Below are 17,502 nucleotides of genomic sequence, written 5' to 3'. Positions count from 1 at the left end.
CCAGTATGAGAATTAGTCATGATCATGATACATTAAAAAGAAATATACTCTTCTATTCAGAGTAGAAACCACTGGGAAGTCTAGTGGTGATGGTTGTAGCTGAGGTTTCGTTGTTGGGAGGTTCTTGATTTGGGTTACTTTAGCATTCTGGATTGGGGGTTGCTACATCTAAGGGGAGAATTTGGGACTGTGGGATATGAATTCATAATTAAACTTGTCTCTGAGAGATCTAGCCCAGATACAATATGTATACAGAAGCCTAGCAAACAAGATAGCAAAAATCTAGCAGCCCAGCCCACTCCTCCCAGCTCAAGGGAAAGAAGGAAGACACATCCGTGACTCAAATTTTGTAGAATCCTTGCCCAGCTTCCAGCCAACCACTTCTTTCCCGGGGTCAGTAACTATTTGCGAGGCTGTGTATATATATGTATATCTGGATATATGTGTAGAATATATTCACCTGCACATATGTGGATATACATGGATATGTGTGTATGTATATGCATATATACACACATACACACACATAATACTTTTCTCATACATGCCAGGGAATTTAGAGGAAATTCAGAACTTCAAGGGAGTGGATGGGAAAACCTAAAAAAAGGTCAGAAGAGATTTAATTATCAAACTTAAATAAATTAGCTCAGACAGTGTTTGATTTTGTTTTGAATGGTGGCTTTTTGGTGTTTTGTTTTGCTTTAAAAAAAATCATGATCTGACTAGAATCAGAAGGCGAATGCTTAATCATTGTGAATTAACAAATGAGACTCATCTCCATTCTAGCAAGCAGCTTCCACTTATACATGGGGGTGACTGGTTACATCAAGAAAGTTAGAACTGCAAAGCCCCCACTTGAGGGGACAACGTCATGCGTATATCAATCCATGCTGGCAGGTTTTTCACACTGTTGATTCAACAAACAGCAAACCGTACACAGCAGTCTAAACAATTACAACACCAAATAAAATAATAATAAAATTAAAAAACACTTGTCAAGGACCCTTTTTCAGTTGTAAACAAAAAGGTGCATTTTGCTTTTGTTAGTACTGTTTCTTCCAAACCAACCAAAAAAACCCTCCCGAGCCCCCAGTCCCCAGCCTCCCCTCCCCACATTTAATTTAGCAGAAGTGGTTACAATACAAACCTTACAATTGTTACCGGGCTCTCTTGCAGAGGCCTCTGGCTTTGTACTCTAGTTTTTTGGTTTAGAATTTTGTTTTTATCATTCTGTTACTGTAGATATTTTGTTTTTGTTTTTTGTTTTTGTTTTTTTTTTTTTCCCTTTGAAGTGAGATTGAAAATAGCCTAACTGGAAAGACCAGACCTAGGATAGTGTCAATTGAAAAAGGCCCCCAAATTTCTAGAAAAAAATAAAATCACAATATTTTCAAGTGCAAGTAAATCAACCACGCATAGATATTTTTAAGATGTTTTCCTTATTTTTAAGAAAAAAATAATGGTTTGCACAGGTAAATGATCCCATGTTTGATAATTCAGGAATTCATCTTTATTTTGACTATTTTTTGTTCTTTTGTTTTGTTTTTTTCTCTATGTGACATCTAGAGAAGCATAAAAAAACGCTGAACAAGAAAAACCAAACAACAGAAAGTAAAACCACTGCAAGCACCAAGAACAAAACGAAAATGAGCACAGCAAAAAAGATTGTGGCAGCACAAAAGTCAAGAAAATGCACGTGTGATCATGACTGGCCAATCATCAACTGATACAACATCCAAGAAAAACGCTCCAATCACAGCACCTCCACGAAACTTGACGGCAATTGTCATGCAACCGATTCTTAGCCTTGTTACATGACGCCATCATGTCACACTGTGAACTTTGAGTTGATTTGAACTTACGGATGGGGGACTTTTCTCCACTCTCATGTGATTACGTGAACTTTATTCCTAGCTCAGCGCGAGACTGTGGTGGATTTGACTGGCCCTGGTTGGGTTGTTGGAATTTGATTGAATGACAAAAGAAGAAAAGATTTATATATATATTTATATATGTAGAGAGAGAGAGAGAGAGGACAAGAGAGTGTGGGTGGGGGAAGGAAGAGGTGGGGCAGGGCAGGTGGGGTTGGGGAGTGTGGGAGGGCAGGGAGGGCTGGGATTCAGGTGAAGGAGGGCAAGGAAGAAGTTAAAACAAAATTAAAAAGAAAATATATTTATACAGCACCAGACCACAGCATCAATCTAGAAGCTCTGATGAGAGAACAGCAGTCAAATCATAAGAGAACTGAAAAGAACTCAAAGGATGGAGTAAGCCAGCAGACAAACATGGGCACATCAACACACACACGCACACACACACACGCACACACATACACACATACACACACACGGTTGTTTATGCAGACACATGATACACTGTGAACAGAAGCAGAACCTCACACAGGGCCACTAAGGGCATCCATCATGCGTTGGGGAGGGGGGCATGGGCGGTTTGGCAAGGGGGCCAGAAAAAAATAAAACAGCCCCTCAAACCACCTTGGCCGGCAAGCAATCTCAGGGAGCAGGCGCTCTGGTTTTCATCACCCTTGATTCTTTCTCTCCCCTAGGGGTGGCGCTCCCCCCCTCCTCAGCTTTCTGTGACTGCAGCCTGTGGGCCAGCAGGGGATGTCTGTCAGGGTGGCCCTGGTCAGCTAGGTAGGTCAGAGGCTTGCTACAGTAACTGCTGTGTCCACGGGGTCCATCTACAAAATGCTTTGCTGCCGTAGTACCACCCAGGCTGGCAGCAGCTCGGCCCTCCCACCCTGTGCACCCACCCTGGCCACCATCCTAGAGAAGGCTACAAGGGCACCCACTGTGGAGGTTATGGCCCGCCCCCGCTTCAGCTCCACCTCAAACTACTTTCCTCAGAACCTGAGCAGGGTTCATTTTGAGATTTGGGGTAAAATTCATCAATGTTCTTGGAATTCTAGAAATATGCCTTGGCACTACTAAGTTCATCTTGCAATTGCCTTCCCCTCTTTCTTTGCTCACACTCTTTGCCTTGCTCCCAAGTGGCCTGTGTGGACAAACTGAGGCTGCATCTAGGCACATGAAGCCCTTCAAAGGTTCTGCAGCCCTGACCCATAAAAGGGCCACATGGGGGGGCTGGAGGATGCCCTGCAGGGGGCCACGTGCAAGGCTGGAGGGTCCCCTGCAGGGGGCACAGAGGTGAGCGCCTCCAGCCTCTGCTGCTCCCACTCTTGCTCTGCTGACTTCCCCTGCTCCCCACACCGTCCTCTTTTCCCACCCCCTCACCCCACACCCCTCCATGAACAGCTTTCCAGCCTGGCCCATTGCAAGGCCCCAACCTTCTGCTTTCTTTCCTGGTGGAGCCCTAAGTGGTTGAGAATGAGCTTTCTTCCCTATCGGGAATCATCAGATGATTCAACTTTCAGTTGACTTCTCCACCCCCTCACCACTTCATAGTCCTCTGCCACACCTGGGATTTGGGGTCCCTAGCTCCACGCCTCCCCATAGTTATCTTGAGCTTGCACTGGATGCCCTGCTCCCCTGTGGCACTCAGGCCTGGGCCAAGGCCTGTGCGCCAGGTTGATCTGCAGGCTTTCAAGGCCACAGGCTTCTACATACAGCGGACTGAATCACTCTCACCTTTATGATTTCCTTCAGGAAGGGAGGAAGGGAGGCCTGGGATCTTAAAATGTCACTGTGGATGAGGGGCAAAGTAGCTGAGCCCAAGCCTGGCCTCCAGCTCCACCTTCACAGACGCACCCCAGATCCCTCCTCTGCAGACCCAAGCCTGCCTGCCCACGAGGGCTGGGTTCTTTGTTCTTCCAGCATTGGATCTCCTTCCCCCAGATCAGGGACCGTCCCATGCCCACCAAGTCCTGAAATGCCACTTCCAACTCCTCCCAAAAGCCCTTAGACCCACCCAGGATGGCCAATGGGCAGGTCCCATTGGCATGGGAGAAGAGGCCTAAGGAACTAAGGAGGGTATTGCCATCAGATGGGAGCTGTGGCAACTGCAACTCAAGGACTCCCTGGGACTCTCCTCTTTCCCCCTCCATTCCAGCCCTGAGCCCCTCATGGGCGTTCACTCCTTCCCACTCTGCCTACTCTTCTCCCAGTTTTAGAGTACAGCTGCCTGTCAGGGCCAGGCACTGTCCTGTGTACTGCAACACAAACCTGAATAGCACATAGCCCCTGTCCCTAAAGCTCAATCTAGGAAACTTCCTCACACACACCCTCATCTCTCACACATGCATGGCCCTAGACACATAATACACCCTCACACTCAGTCCCTGAGGAGCCCCCAAGACTCCACAGGCTCAGGCTCAGCTGGCTACTCTCTTCATTAGGATGCATCTCCTCTTCTGCCTATAGGGTGACCCCTTCCCGGCCACTCTCGGAGTGGAGGCTCACAGAGGCCCACAGCCCTAGATGTGGCAATGGGATCACTGACCAGCATGGTGAAGCCCAACTCACCAAGCTGGGTGAGGAAATTATGGCGAGGCTGAACCAATTCAGGTCTCAAGTCCTAAAATGAGCTGGACTCAAGCAAAGGAGGGCCAGGCCCAAAGCCACAGCCCAGCCCTATATAGGTCAGACTCAAGCCTGGACCCGACCCTCCCCAAAAGCATACTCCAAGCCAGAGTCACAGGACTCACTGGGGTCAGGACAAGACGCTTGGTGCACTCTCCAGCCATAGAACTGGAGTGCTAGGAGTCTGAGAATCTGGCCTGCTGCTGGGGCCCAGTGTGTCTGGTAAGCGGTGGCAGAACAAGGGGCTCAGAGGCCAATCTCTGAGCTGGGCGGGGCCAGGCTGGGTGTGTTCTGCCCGCTGGCTGTGGACCTGGCCACAGGCATGTTTTTGCCTACTCTTCCTGCCTTTGCTTCCTTCCTTATTTAGTTTCCTGGCAAAGATTGCTTAGAGAAACTCCCCTCTTAGCACAAGCCGCCAGACGGGTAGGGCAGTGGGGAAGCAGAAAACCAGCTAGGAAGGAGAGTCACTGACTCCAACCCTGATCCCACCCCACCCAGGACCTTGCTTCATGGAACCAAAGCCCAACTGTACTCCCCACAGCTGCCCTGCCTGGGCCCCTCTCCTTCCCCCAGGTCTGCCCCACTCCCTTCTGACTTGGCCTTAGAAAACCTGTACCACCATGGGGCAGCTGCCCTAGCCCTGAGGTCCCCCTTCCACCTCCCACTTTGCTCCCAGCTATGGCTGGTCCCTCAGCCCCTGCTCAGGCTTCCTGCCCTTCTGAGCAACCCTGGGGCTGCAGCTCAGGACTCAGCACGAATGAATACCCTTTACTGGCCTGTGATAAGCAGCCAGTATTTTAGCTGCTGTTTTGTGCCTTTTCCTCCCTCGCTGGCAGTCCAAGGGCAGCTACTTCTCACTGCAGTCCCCAAGGATGCCTTGAGAAGCTCCCTATCTCTTCTTAGCACCCTCCTTCTATTAGAACTTCCAACAGTCTTGGGCTGGGAAGCCTGACAGCACCATTTGCTAAAATGCTGTCTAAATGAAAATTAAATGTCAACTTTACTGTAGGAGTTATGTCACATCGTAGTTTTTTTACAGGACTGCTTAGTAGAAAGGAGGTGGTTAGATGGCTGACCCCAGAAAAGTGAGGTGTCATACGTGTTCCCTCAGGACATTCAGGATACTCTGGGGTGATGGGTTGGGGTGAGGGTAGGGTGGGGCTTCTCATCCTCACTCGAAGGGAGGTAGGCTCCCTGGCTTCAAAGCTTGGCTCTGCGACTCACTAGCTGATGGGCAAGCTACTTAATCTCTCTGTTCCCCATACGTGAAATGGAAATACACTACCTACCTTATAGGTAGTTGTAGCTATGTAGTTACGTCTCCTAGTTGTTACCTCTCAGCAGTGCCTGGTGCGTGGTAAGCACTGTGTGAAGGTCTAGGGTTCTAATCTTTCTGCCCTTTGCATGCCCTGGTGGAAGAACCCACTCTGTGTTTTAAACCACTCCTCCCAAGCCCCATCCCCAACTCTGAATGCCAGCTGGTTCAACCCTGTGGGCACTTCTGACTTTATATCCCAAACAATAAACCTGCCTTCTCACTCCTTCGTCTGGGAATTCCTCTAACCTGGAGGTTTTACCCTGGCTTGAGCCAAGGAGCCTAAGACAAGCGACTTTCAGGGGTGCCCCTTGGAATCTCAGGGCATGACCTGGCCTGATTCATATCTCCCTACCCCCAAATCCTCTAGTTGACTCTAACACCTTAGTTTCATTAATGAGAAAAAAGAAGTCCAAAGAGGACAAGCACCCTAACCCAGGTCACACCTTAATGGCAGAGCTATGCTGATTTAAGAAAAAGTGTTTTACATATAGAAAAAGCAGCTTTCTTGAAACCGTCCCTCCATTCTTATGGAAATGCCCCCATCTGCAGGCTGCCTCCTGGTGTCCCTGTGTGCACAGAGCCAGAAGCTCCTTGAGGGCAGGGATGGTGACTCATTCATCCTTGCATCCCCAGCACTGAGCCCAGTGCCTGGCACAAGAAGGTGCCCCAACTCTGAATAACATGTGTGTTTGCATCTGGACACAAGCCAGAAATGGGCAAGGATGGGAAACCAGGAGGCAGGAAAGACTGGTTTTGCTTTTCCAGGATTGCAGAGAGTGGCGGCACAAGCACTCCCCCAGAGAGAAGGCCCCTGCTCTCAGAGGGTGAAAGTTGCTACTTCTGGGCGGAGGAAGGGTGTTCTGCTGGTGTCCGTACCCCAGCACTGGGTGGAAGATTTGAGGGGAGACTGAGAAGCTGGAGACCTCCCTCCCAAACTCTGGACTCTGAAACTCAGCTTAAATGTGTAATTCTCACATGCCTGATCTTTCTCCCAATCTCTGTTCTTCCAGTGACTTGGGCCAAAAGCCTGGGACTCATCCTTGGCTCCTCTTTCAAAATACATCTAGAAATTAATTCCTTCACATCTCATCAACTGCTGTGATGCTGGACTGAGTGGTCAGTGCAGTAGATCTATGCTTTGGCCCCCTACAAGCTATTATCAACATAACAGCCAGGGTGACCCCACTGAAATTCAAGTTACCCGTCACTCTTCTGTTCAGAACTCTCCAATGCTCTCTCCATCTCCCAATTCAGAGAAGAGACCAAAGTCCAAAGTCCACATAGTGACCTTCAAGGCCCCACACCAGGTGGCCCTCCTCACTCTCTCAGCAACCCAGTCTCCTGCTGTTCCTACCCCACTTTGCAGCCCCACCTTGCAGCCTCCATGCTGACTGTTCCCTCAGAGGCAGGGGCATGGCTGCTCCCCTCACCTTCTATGCTCCAATTCACTTCCTCAATGAGGTCTACACTGTCCATGTGGTTTAATTGTAGCCAACAATCTTGACATACTAGATCATATTCTTTGATCACATGTCATTGTTTATTGTCTGTCTCCACCTTCTCAGTCTTGCTCACTGCTGAATCCCAAGTACCTAACACAATAGCTGGCACACAATACTGCCGAATAAATGGAGGAACATGGGTGGGGAGGGGCGGTCAGAGGGCAGCAGGGTGCTGAGCTGGAATGGCCCGAAGGGAGCCTTCACCTCTGCTCTGTGAAGAAGCCGAGGCTGCAAGAGCCACAGCAATGGGGGTAACCAGACTGAAGGTTGACTTTTGATGTCCTGGGGTATCTCCCCCCATTCTTTCTACCTGGGGCATCTCCCCCCATTCTTTCTGCAAGAAGCACTTTGCTCAGGGGAACACTTGGGCTGGAAGAGGCGTGGCTGACTGCGTCTTCAGCTCCTAGGCAGGACCCAGCCCAGCAGAAAAGGTAACAACTACCACTCATCAAGACCCATGTGGGGCAGGCAGGCCCGGGATCTCAGTGCTGTACCATCACCTTCCTCAGCTGTCCTCCCATCCTGCTTTGTTTCTCAGTCAAGTTCCCTTTGAAAGATCCTGTCCTTCCTCTCTTCACTGAGCTATGGGGAAAGGGAGGGGTGCAGGGGTCAAGTGTCTAAAGACTATCAGCCCTCCTGGAAGAACTGGGGAGGAGAGAGCTGGGGGTCAGGGAGCAGGCCCCGCGGGCGGCTGCAGCTCTCCTGGGTAGAGCCTGTTCTGCCCCCAACCTCTCTCAGCCTGAGCTTGCCACCTGTTTACCCCAGGGTTCTCTGGCCAACAGGACTGCCAATGTAGACCCGGAGGCGCAGGCCCAGGCCTCGCCTCACCCGCCCGGAGTGGCTCCCTCACTCCTGCCCCTGGTGGCCCTGCCACAGGGAGATGGCCAGGCCCATTTCTGCCGGGGTGACGGCAGCTCTGCGCCTGGCCGGAGGCGCAGGGCGAGGAGCAGGTTGAGCCGGGCGCAGCGGGTCCAAGGCACCAGTGAGGGTCCGGCCCACGGAGGCCGGAGAAGGCGGCGGGTCCGTCTGGTTCCCTCCCAACCCCCGTCCCCGCGCCCCGGCCGCCCCCGGTTACCTGTGCGAGTCCTGGTCTCCCCCGGGGGACGCTCCCGCCGGCGCTCAGTACGGGCGATTGGCGTCTTTGGGCCGCTTCAGCTGCACCTTGAGCCTCTTCATGCCGATCTGGAAGCCGTTCATGGCCTGGATGGCAGTCTGCGCGCTGGCCGGGTTGTCGAAGCTCACGAAGCCTGGCGAGACACGAGGGACGAGGGCCTGGGTTTCCACGGGGCCGCCCGGGGCGCTGCCGGCGGGGAGGGGTGGGGGGACAGGGGGGCGGGGCGGGGCGGGCCTGAGGCTCCTCCCCTTGGTCCCCGCCCCCGGCCCCGCCCCGGTGCCCGCCCCCCTCCAGCCCGCGCACGCGTGCGAGGCTCCTCCCCGGGCAGGCGCTGGCGGGGCCCCGGCTCGCTGACCTGCGCCTCGTCTCTGGCCGCGCCACTCGCCCGGCGCCCGCTCCCCAGGTGGGGCCCGCGGCCGGGCGGCGCTCGAAGAGGCGCCCGCCCCCCACCCCCGCCGGCCCCGGCACCTCAGCCCTCGCCTTAGCGGGAGAGGGCGGACACACCTGCGGGTGGAGGAGTTTATTGGACACTGTCCTCCCTGACAGGAGGGGGCCTGGCAGCGCGCGGGCACAGGGTGCCGGCCTGGGGAGAGAGACGAGTGCGAGGGGCCGGGAGGGAGGCGCCGCCGAGAAACTTCACCGCCGGCCCGGCCGCCCCCCTCGCCAGCGCAGGTGCCCGGCCGTCGGGGGAGGCCCAGAGGCTGAGCTCTCGCAGCCCCTCCGCCCCCACTCCCGGCTCTGCCCGCCCCGCCAGGCTCCGGGTGGGCCCTAGGCGTCACCTCGCCCAGGGCGCCGTCGGCACCTCTCTTCTCCACGCCCTGTGCTGTGCACTAAGCACGCACCAGCTGACATGTCCGCAACAAGTAACAAGACCATCAGTGCAAATCAGGCCACAGGCCTCCGTGCAGAAGCGCTTCCCACGCGTTCGCTCCTGTGCCCACATGGGATGCACGATCTTGCGGCTCCCAGGCCCAACCGCGCAGGTCCCAGATGGGCACGGGTCATGTTCCCAAAAGGTCAGAAGTCACCTTTGGGGAACTCGGAATGCATCTCCTTATACAGACAACATTTTACATCAGCATTTCCCAAACTGGCCCTAATAGGTGCTCCTCGAGAAAGGTCTTGTGTGGTCAGGAGATTTGTAGCCAGGCCCACTGGGCCAGTCCAGCATATCAACAAATAACGTCCCCTCCCTCACCGAGATGTAGTAAATTAACTTTTATAGTTTTGTTTAATCTAGTATTTCCTTGAATTTATTCGACTTTAGAGGCCTTTTCTCCTGTAAAAAGGACTTAGATCCTGCAAAATATATGAAAGCTTGGCGAGATACCGAGGCCTTCCCATGAACGTGCCCGTTGTGTACTGGTCCCCAAATGGCCATTAGGTATAAGACAGATGCACAGCCCCCCCGGAGTGAAGTAGAAGCCGTCTTCTCAGTTAACTGTTCGTGGTACCTCGGGGCTGCCTTGGGACTTCTCTCCAAGAAAGAGAGCCCTTCCTCACTTTCCCTACCTGGTGGCTCTTTTTCCCTCTTTCCCTCTGCCCCAGATGCTGCCTCCATCGTCTCTTACTTTCTCTCCTCTCCTTCCTGCCTTGCTCAAGTTTGCTCTGCAGCCGAACAAGCACAACAATTGGTCAGCTGGGTCCAGAGCAACAAAACCAACCTCTGTATAAATACAGATACCAGAATAAATAGGGAGAATTTCAGCTGATCCATAGTCGGAGATTCGCCTCCAGCCATGTTTCCACCAGCTCCCCCTCAGCCCCTCCTGGCCTGTCCCCACCTCCACTGACCTGTATGTCTAATCCCTAAAGTCAAGTCCTTAGTAAACTGGAGCAGTTTTCAAATATGTGAATTGTGTGTTGATACTGCTTTCCCCAGAATAAGGAAGGTGGCTGGACAAAAGCTGTCCCTGCCAGGACAAGGTAGCCTGACTATGGGGGACATGCTGCCCCTCATTCCTCTTATCATCCACCTCAGCTCAAAGGAGGGAGGGGAAAGAAGATAAAAAGGGCTGGAGGAGCTGTCTAGGGCACAGGTGTAGAGGCAGGCAGAACCACTGTGTGCGGGGAGCAGAGAGGAAGTTCTGGAGAAGGGCAGAAGCCCAGCCTTCCGGTAAGAGTTCAGAGCTGCCCGGAAGCCCAAGAGTTGAGGAGGAGTCCAGGGTCCAGGGAACTTTTCTTCCTTTGAACTGTTATTAACTGGCTAGCAGTCAGAGCAGGGTCTCTCCCCTGCAGACTGGAGGCCCCTGTGGCAGGGCTCTGGGCACTGTCACCCAAGTTCATGCTTCTAGGACCATCTTCCTTCTTCCAGAGCTACCTCTCCTGCCCTCTTCCTACCCTCAGAAGGTTTCTTCTCCCAGGCCCTGTGGGAAGACCCGCAGGTAGAATCCCCCCATGGTATCCCCCCAGCCCTCCTTCTGACATAGGAACTTTTCTGCTTGACATGCCCTCATGAAGGTCTCTGGAAGATTCTGCTCATAAATTTACATGTATGCTTATAAAGAGTGAATGTGGCCTTCGAGGAGTTCTCTTTAACATAGCGCCACTTTCACAGCAAAAATAGCACTTTAAGAACAAAGGGGACCTAGCACTTTCTGAGAGTCTGCCCTGGGTAAGCTCCCTAACAGCATCCCTGGGGCAATGATTCAAATCCCCTTTTTACAGAGGAAGCCAGTGAGGCTCACAGGGCTAAATGACTTGCCCATGAGGGAATGCTGAAGTTAGGTCTTACTTTATTTTATTTTTGTTTATGTATTTATTTTGTTATTTATTTTTGAGACAGAGTATTGCTGTGTCGCTAGGTTGGAGTGCAGTGGTGTGATCTCGGCTCACTGTAACCTCCCTTCCTGAGTTCAAGCAATTCTCCTGCCTCCACCTCCCGAGTAGGTGGGACTTCAGGCGCCCGCCATCATGCCCAGCTAATTTTTGTATTTTTAGTAGAGATGGAGTTTCACCATGTTGGCCAGGCTGGTTTCGAACTCCTGTCCTCAAGTGATCTGCCCGCCTCGGCCTCCCAAAGTGCTGGTATTATAGGCATGAGCCACTGCGCCCAGCCTAGGTCTCACTTTAAAGGCCTCTGTGATATTGGCAGAAAGCTCAGCTGCCTGGTGAGAGAGAGAACCCAAGTGGCTTAACCAGGAACAGCTGGGCTGGACCAGCAGCTCAGGAGTCTATCCTTTTTTCAGGGCTGGTATGCTTGACATCAGAAATTTGTTCAAGAGAGGAGAGCTAGATTAGAGGTATACAAGGAATGTTTCTTTAAAAAGCAGGAAGAAAAAAATGTAGTCCTGGCTAATTTAAGTGGGCTAACAGCTTGAAGAGGATAGTGCTTAGAGTAGACTGCGAGGAAATGCCTTTGGAAAGCCGGGCTGCACCCACACCCGGGACAGTGCAAATGAGCCAAGTCTGGCTATGGCTGGAGACTAAACCTGTTCCAGCAGAGGCGCCCAGAGCTTCCTGGGCTCTCAGCAGTGCTCTTCTCATTTATGTAACATTTGGGACTTACTTAAAGAGCAGATGCAACTGATTTCCAGCTTGTTGTTTTTACATACATAATTGTAATTCATAAGGAGAAATACCAAAGAGTGGAGGCCCGCAACCCTGTCTTTTGCTTTGGCTTTGTTTTTCCACACCCAGAGAGAAATGAGCTGCTGGGGCAACTCCATGCCATTGAAAGACCACAAGTTCCCTGTGGCAGCTCCAGAGGGGAAGGGACAATGGTGCAAAGATCTTGACTACTTTGGGGAACGTGTTCTGAATCCTCAAGCCTTTCATGATTCCAGAAAGTTGGACTCCAGAGTGGAAACTCCTTAGCCTGTGCTTCCTGATGCTGCACTCCTGTCTCCTCTCCCCTCCACCACCCCCAGGCTGTGACCTGGGTTCCCTGGCAACACAGCCTCCTACTCTCTCCTCCCAGCCCCAGAATCTGGGGGTCAGCCTGGAGATACTGAGTTTCTGGCAGACTCGGCTCTGGTTCCATATGTGGCTCTCTGGGGACTGGACTATTCAGTCCTCATGACTTATGAAAGGGTCTGGCCCAGAAGGAAGGGCTGATGGAGAAGGATGAGGAGGTCGGAGGGCAACAAGGAGGAGTGGAGGAGAGAGGGTGAAATGAAATTCCAGGAGGAGGTCTGACGCTTCCTAGATAGGGTTCCCAGACTTAGCAAATAAAAACACGGGATGCCAGTTACATTTAAGCTTCAGATCAACAATAAATACTTTTTTACTGTAAGTACATACTTATACTAAAAATGGATACTTTGTCTATCCAAAATTCAAATTTAACTGGCCATCCTATATTTTATCCGACAGCCATACTTCTGGATGCTTCCAAGTTTTCCCTCTCCCATCTAACAGCATGCCCTGGGCACATTTCCGGCAAACTGTATTTTTATTACTCTCAGCTCAAGGATCTCCGACCGTTTCCACTGCCTACTATACCCCACAAAGCATCCCCATCTGCGTAGTGGAAACCCCCCAGCACAGACAGCACACCCCCGTGCCTGGTCTCCCTCTCACTGTCCTCTGGCTCCTCTCACCCCAGCCCCTTGCCTTCCTCATCCAATTCTCCCCACCTGGAGTTCCCTCCCTTTCTTTTTGTGTATTTATATCCATCTGCCTTTCTTGTCGCTTCATTATTAGGTGCCTCGCAGATTTCACTGCTGTAAACATAATTTTCATCTAAGCTCAGTGCTTAGGCTTCCTGAGGGCAGGGACCAGTCTCCTCTTCCTGACTCCTCAACAATACCCACCTCTGGTGGCCTGAGGCAGGTGAGTGGGGAGGGCAGGAGGGGAGCAAAAAGCAGGGTAGACAGAGAAGGAGTTGGGGCAGGACAGAAAGCTGGAGAGAGGAGGCCAAGGGGCGGGCAGGAGAGGGGCCTGGCTAGGTGATTGCCCTGTCCAGGTGTCACACTCTGCTTTAGCCTCGGGGCTCAGGCCAGGCCACTCTCACCATGAGAGGAGAGGGGCTACTGGGGGAATGGGTGTGGCTGGGCTCTGCCTGCTGCCCCTCCTACCGCTGCTCAAAGCGGCCCCTTTCCCTTCTCAGTCGGTTGGAATTTGGCTGGAAGAGGAAACCCATTTCTTGGACTGGGAGTGGGAGATGGGGAGCCAGGTGGGGTGGGTAGGGAAAGCCAAGAAGCAAAAGGAGTAGTGGGAGAGAGAAGGGTGAGATGAGGCTGGCAAGGGCCATGGAGCAGCTGGGGCGGGGGCAATGTGAAGGAGCAGGTTAAAAGCAGTCGGACACCAGTAGGTTGGTGTGAGCACCGCCCTGTCCTAGGTGAAGCTAATTGGTTTGTTATCTTTACCCACCAAAGCATTTACTTTGGTTAGTCGCCCGATCCACAAACACTTTCGAGGAGATGACATTACCGAAAGGGAGGAACATCTGCATCAGCTCAGCGTCCCCAAACTCCTGGGGCAGATGGTAGATGAACAGGTTACAGCCCTCGGGCCCTGCGGTGAGGGGAGGGGGTGGGCGGGGGAGGAGGGATGGCGGGGTGGGGGAAGAGAGAGACAGAGGAGAGGTGAGCGAGTTAGGCAGCACAGCAGGGAGGGGTGGGGGCAAGGTTAGGAGGGGGGGTCTCATTCCAGATCCAAGGGAGCCCCAGAAGAGGCAGGGATGCTGAGCCCCAGGTCTGAGCTCCGGTCTCTGCTCTGCCCTTAGGCAAGTCACTGAACCTCTCTGTGCCTTGGTTGCCTTTTCTATAAAATGGATCTGTAGCAGAGTCTTGGAAACCCTAGGGCTCCAGGGGCGGAGTCAACCTACTGCTGTGTCTCTGGAAACCAGGTGCTGAGGATAGGGAAGGCCCGGGAGATCCGGGAGGTCTCCCTCCTGCCCAGTCCCTGCTCTGGGGGGGACCAGGATATCCCCTGGGGCAGCTGTGTCCTGTGCTGGGGAGACACCCCACTTTCCCCTCTCGCAGGCCAAGCTCAGACTCTAGGACTTGGGTGCCCATCCTCCCCCTGGCCTGCAGCCTCTCCTTCTCATCTGCCCCTCATGGCCCAACTGTCCTGCCCAGTTCCTCACACCCAGGAAACCAAGATTTATCCTGCCTCCTCCTGTATAGGTGCGTAGGAAGGGCTGCAACCGAGGCTCTATGATTAGCCAGGGAACCCTCCAGCCTCATGACATGAATGTTCTTCATTTCGTTACCACAGTAACAGCCCTGTGACTTCGGCAGCACAAACTATGTGTCTGGCTGTTCTGAGCACTTTACATGTACCTAACTCACTTAATCCTTACAGCAACCCTGTGATGTGATTATCATCATTGCCACTTCACAGATGAGGAAGTGAGGCCCAGAGAGGTTAAGTCACCTGCCAAAACACACACAGCTGGGAGGGGCCTGGAGCCAGGACATGAGCCCAGCCTCTCTGTCTCCATAGTGTGAGTTTTCTCCCTCTTGCGACCAAAAAATCTCAATACCCCAGACTCCCTGAACACTAAGCAGGGCTTTAGCTTTCTAAAATTCCCAATAACTATTTACCTGTTTCTTTTGAAATAGTCAAAACACTCAATTTTAACTCTTTGAAATGGAAATCGTTCCAAGATGTGTCTTAGATGGCATATGCCACTTATAATTTCATCTTTTAAAGTGACCTGTGGTCATTTCAATGATGGCATCCAAGCTGTGGTGGAATGGGAAGGAACCAGCTGCACCTAGCGTTGTGTAAGAAGCAAGGTTCTGAGCAGAGGCTGCTGGAAACCTAGGCGTGAGCTGAACAGTGAAGGCTGTAAGGCACCGACATGGGCTGCTGCATGGCTTTCGCAGCCAGAGCCAGCCGTCCTTGTTCTCCAGGAGCAGTGAGGCTGCCAGATAACCCAGTTCTGGAGCAAAGACTCGATGTAGAGACTCTGCACCTTCTCTTCTGCTCCTCTACCTTCCACTCTCCTCCTTTTTCCATCTATTTCTACTCCCTCGAGGTTCACAGCCTAGAACAAAAATGTCCCCAACCCCTAAAGCTGCCCAAGGAGCCACTGGCCTCCTCCCTCCTTGCTGCTCGCCCTGCACCCTCTGCCCACCCAGCCCTCCGGCCTCCCCTCCCTGGACTGCTGGCTCCCAGGCATCCTGCCAGGGGACGGCGCATTCAGAACCAGGCACAAATGTGCTCCCTCACCCCCTTCCAGGGGTTCCTGGTGCTGGATACCCCTGAGCTCTGGTGGCCCTCCCCTCACCCTGTCCCCTCCAACCATTCTGTCTTCCCACTGGTTCATGCCCTGTGAATGTGCCCTTGATGGCCCCCAGCTCCCCATACCCTCCCTCTCTGAAAGAACCTCCGGCCTCTCCCTGCTCGTGCCCGAATCCACACTCCATCCTCTGGGGTGGGGCTCTTTGTCCTTTATGTCTGGAGGTTTTTCTCTCCAACCAGACTGGCTGCTCCCAGGGGCATGCTCCTTCTTGCGTCCTCCTGCCCAGCCCCCTCCAACCCCGCACACACCTTCCTTCCTTCTCCCATCCTCACTCTTCCAGGCCCTGACTGCTCCATCCCAGGCTGACACCTGCCTTGACTTGGGGCCCTGGCTCTGAGTTCAAGTTCTGCAAGCTGCTTTATGTGGAAGTTACATCTGTTCTCCTTAGAGATAAGGAGACTTCACAGACAGGGCCCACAGGCTCAATCCCATGTGCACGGTGTGTGGTGGAGCCCCAGGGATGACCCTCTAGCCCAGGCCTGACAAAGAAGCCAGGGCAGCAGCTCCAGTCCCTTCCCCTGGACAGTGAGTCCACACGCTGTCTAACTCCAGCTACCTCCAAGCCCGTCTGCACTCCCTCATTCACAGATGACAGAACATGCAGATGGTAGAGCTGGCAGGACTTTAGAGACCAATCTGGTCCAGGCTAGCCTTCTGAGAAATAGTGAAGCGGAGCTGCAGAAACAGAAAGCAGCTACCCCTGACCACCCTGCAGCCCTGGCAGAGCCACTGCGGCAGCCATCCCTGAGGGTAACCTCGTCCAATCTGTGGGGCAGATAGCCTCTGGGGAATTCAGGCATCTGTCCATTTTCAGGCTTAGCTCAAAGACGAGGAGGTGGCAGAAGGGTCCTCCCCTGCCACCAGAATATCCTGATATTTCCATGACTTTCCTCATGGGGAGGGGACCATGACATAAAAAGGCCAACTCTTGGCAGGGTTGGAGGAACACAGCCTTGTTTCTTGTCCATGACTTGGACAACTTTGTGGGACACGGTTTTGGCCAGGCTCCAGCCCACCTTGCCCCTATCTCTCCCTGGCCCCATGCTCACCTTGGACTCTGCAGCAGTTGTACTTTTGCTCCCGCTGTTCCCCCTGCCTGGACCACCTGCCTCCCCAGTTCTATGTGCTGCCAACCTCTGCTCATCCTTCCAGACCCACAGAAGCCTTCCTGACAAACCACTCTCAGTGCCATGCCCTCACCCACCCGTGCTGTGTGGCTCTGTTGGTGTGTTCCTCTTCCCCATCCCTTGCTTCCCTGGGGTGGCTCAACCCATGCACCATGGCCTGGGAGAATAGGGACAATGGCAGCAGATCCCACCACTCCAAGGAGAGGCTGGAGACAGGATTGGCCACAGAGGGCCTAGATTGGGGAGCAGGGTGTGGTGGGGCAGGAACTGCAGCTGCTCAGAGATGGAGAGAAGGAATGAGGAGTTCAGAGCTACACGCACAGGATGGTGCAGAGTGCAGGGTGGGAGAGGGGCAGGACGGCCCATGGGAGCCTGAGTTTAAGGCCTGTAGTAGGGGCTGTCATGTGTGTTGGGCAGGGTGGCGTTGACCTGTAGCTGTGTGAGGGGTGGGGCAGGATTCAGAGACCCCTGAGGCAACAGGCCAGAGTGATTCAGGGAGCTGACAATGGCCCGAAACCAGCGGGAGAAAAAATATCAGGGCCTGTGGGCACAGCTCTGTGTTCTGGACCTGGAGCGGTCGACATGGGGACTCCTGGATCCCACCCCTTGTGGCCCCGGTCTGACTGATGAAGGCTTGGACTGTGGGGAAGGCAAGGGCAGGGTAGGCCCAGGGTTGCAGCCCAATGAGGGGACCACCCCCACCCGCACTTCACCAGTGATAGCCCAGTGTCCCTCAGCTGCAGCAGC

The 17,502-nt window shown here is 53.2% G+C and overlaps 1 protein-coding gene across 17 annotated transcripts in view; it reads right to left on the bottom strand.

Annotated features, from left to right (window-relative positions):
- The window catches only part of CELF4 (CUGBP Elav-like family member 4), a 321,222-nt gene that overhangs the window by 2,297 nt on the left and 301,423 nt on the right, over positions 1-17,502 (bottom strand). For 3 of the 17 annotated variants that reach the window (XR_003724646.2, XR_003724647.2, XR_003724650.2), the window contains exons 11-13: positions 13,807-13,890; positions 8,395-8,566; positions 1,863-1,947 (exon numbers count right to left, since the gene is read on the bottom strand). Coding sequence is in view for 11 of the 17 variants with exons in the window: in XM_028838156.2 (XP_028693989.1) it covers positions 8,395-8,566; positions 8,938-9,016; positions 13,807-13,890 (335 nt within the window). In the remaining 6 variants the exon portion in view is untranslated. Of the gene's footprint in view, positions 1-1,862; positions 1,948-8,394; positions 8,567-8,937; positions 9,017-13,746; positions 13,891-17,502 lie in introns of all 17 variants that reach the window. The other 14 variants (XR_003724651.2, XR_001441061.3, XR_013408167.1 and 11 more) reach the window with 5 other exon arrangements.

Source organism: Macaca mulatta, chromosome 18 (genome assembly GCF_049350105.2).
Source record: "Macaca mulatta isolate MMU2019108-1 chromosome 18, T2T-MMU8v2.0, whole genome shotgun sequence".
Classification (NCBI taxonomy): domain Eukaryota; kingdom Metazoa; phylum Chordata; class Mammalia; order Primates; family Cercopithecidae; genus Macaca; species Macaca mulatta.
This window is presented reverse-complemented; position numbering and strand designations above follow the sequence as displayed.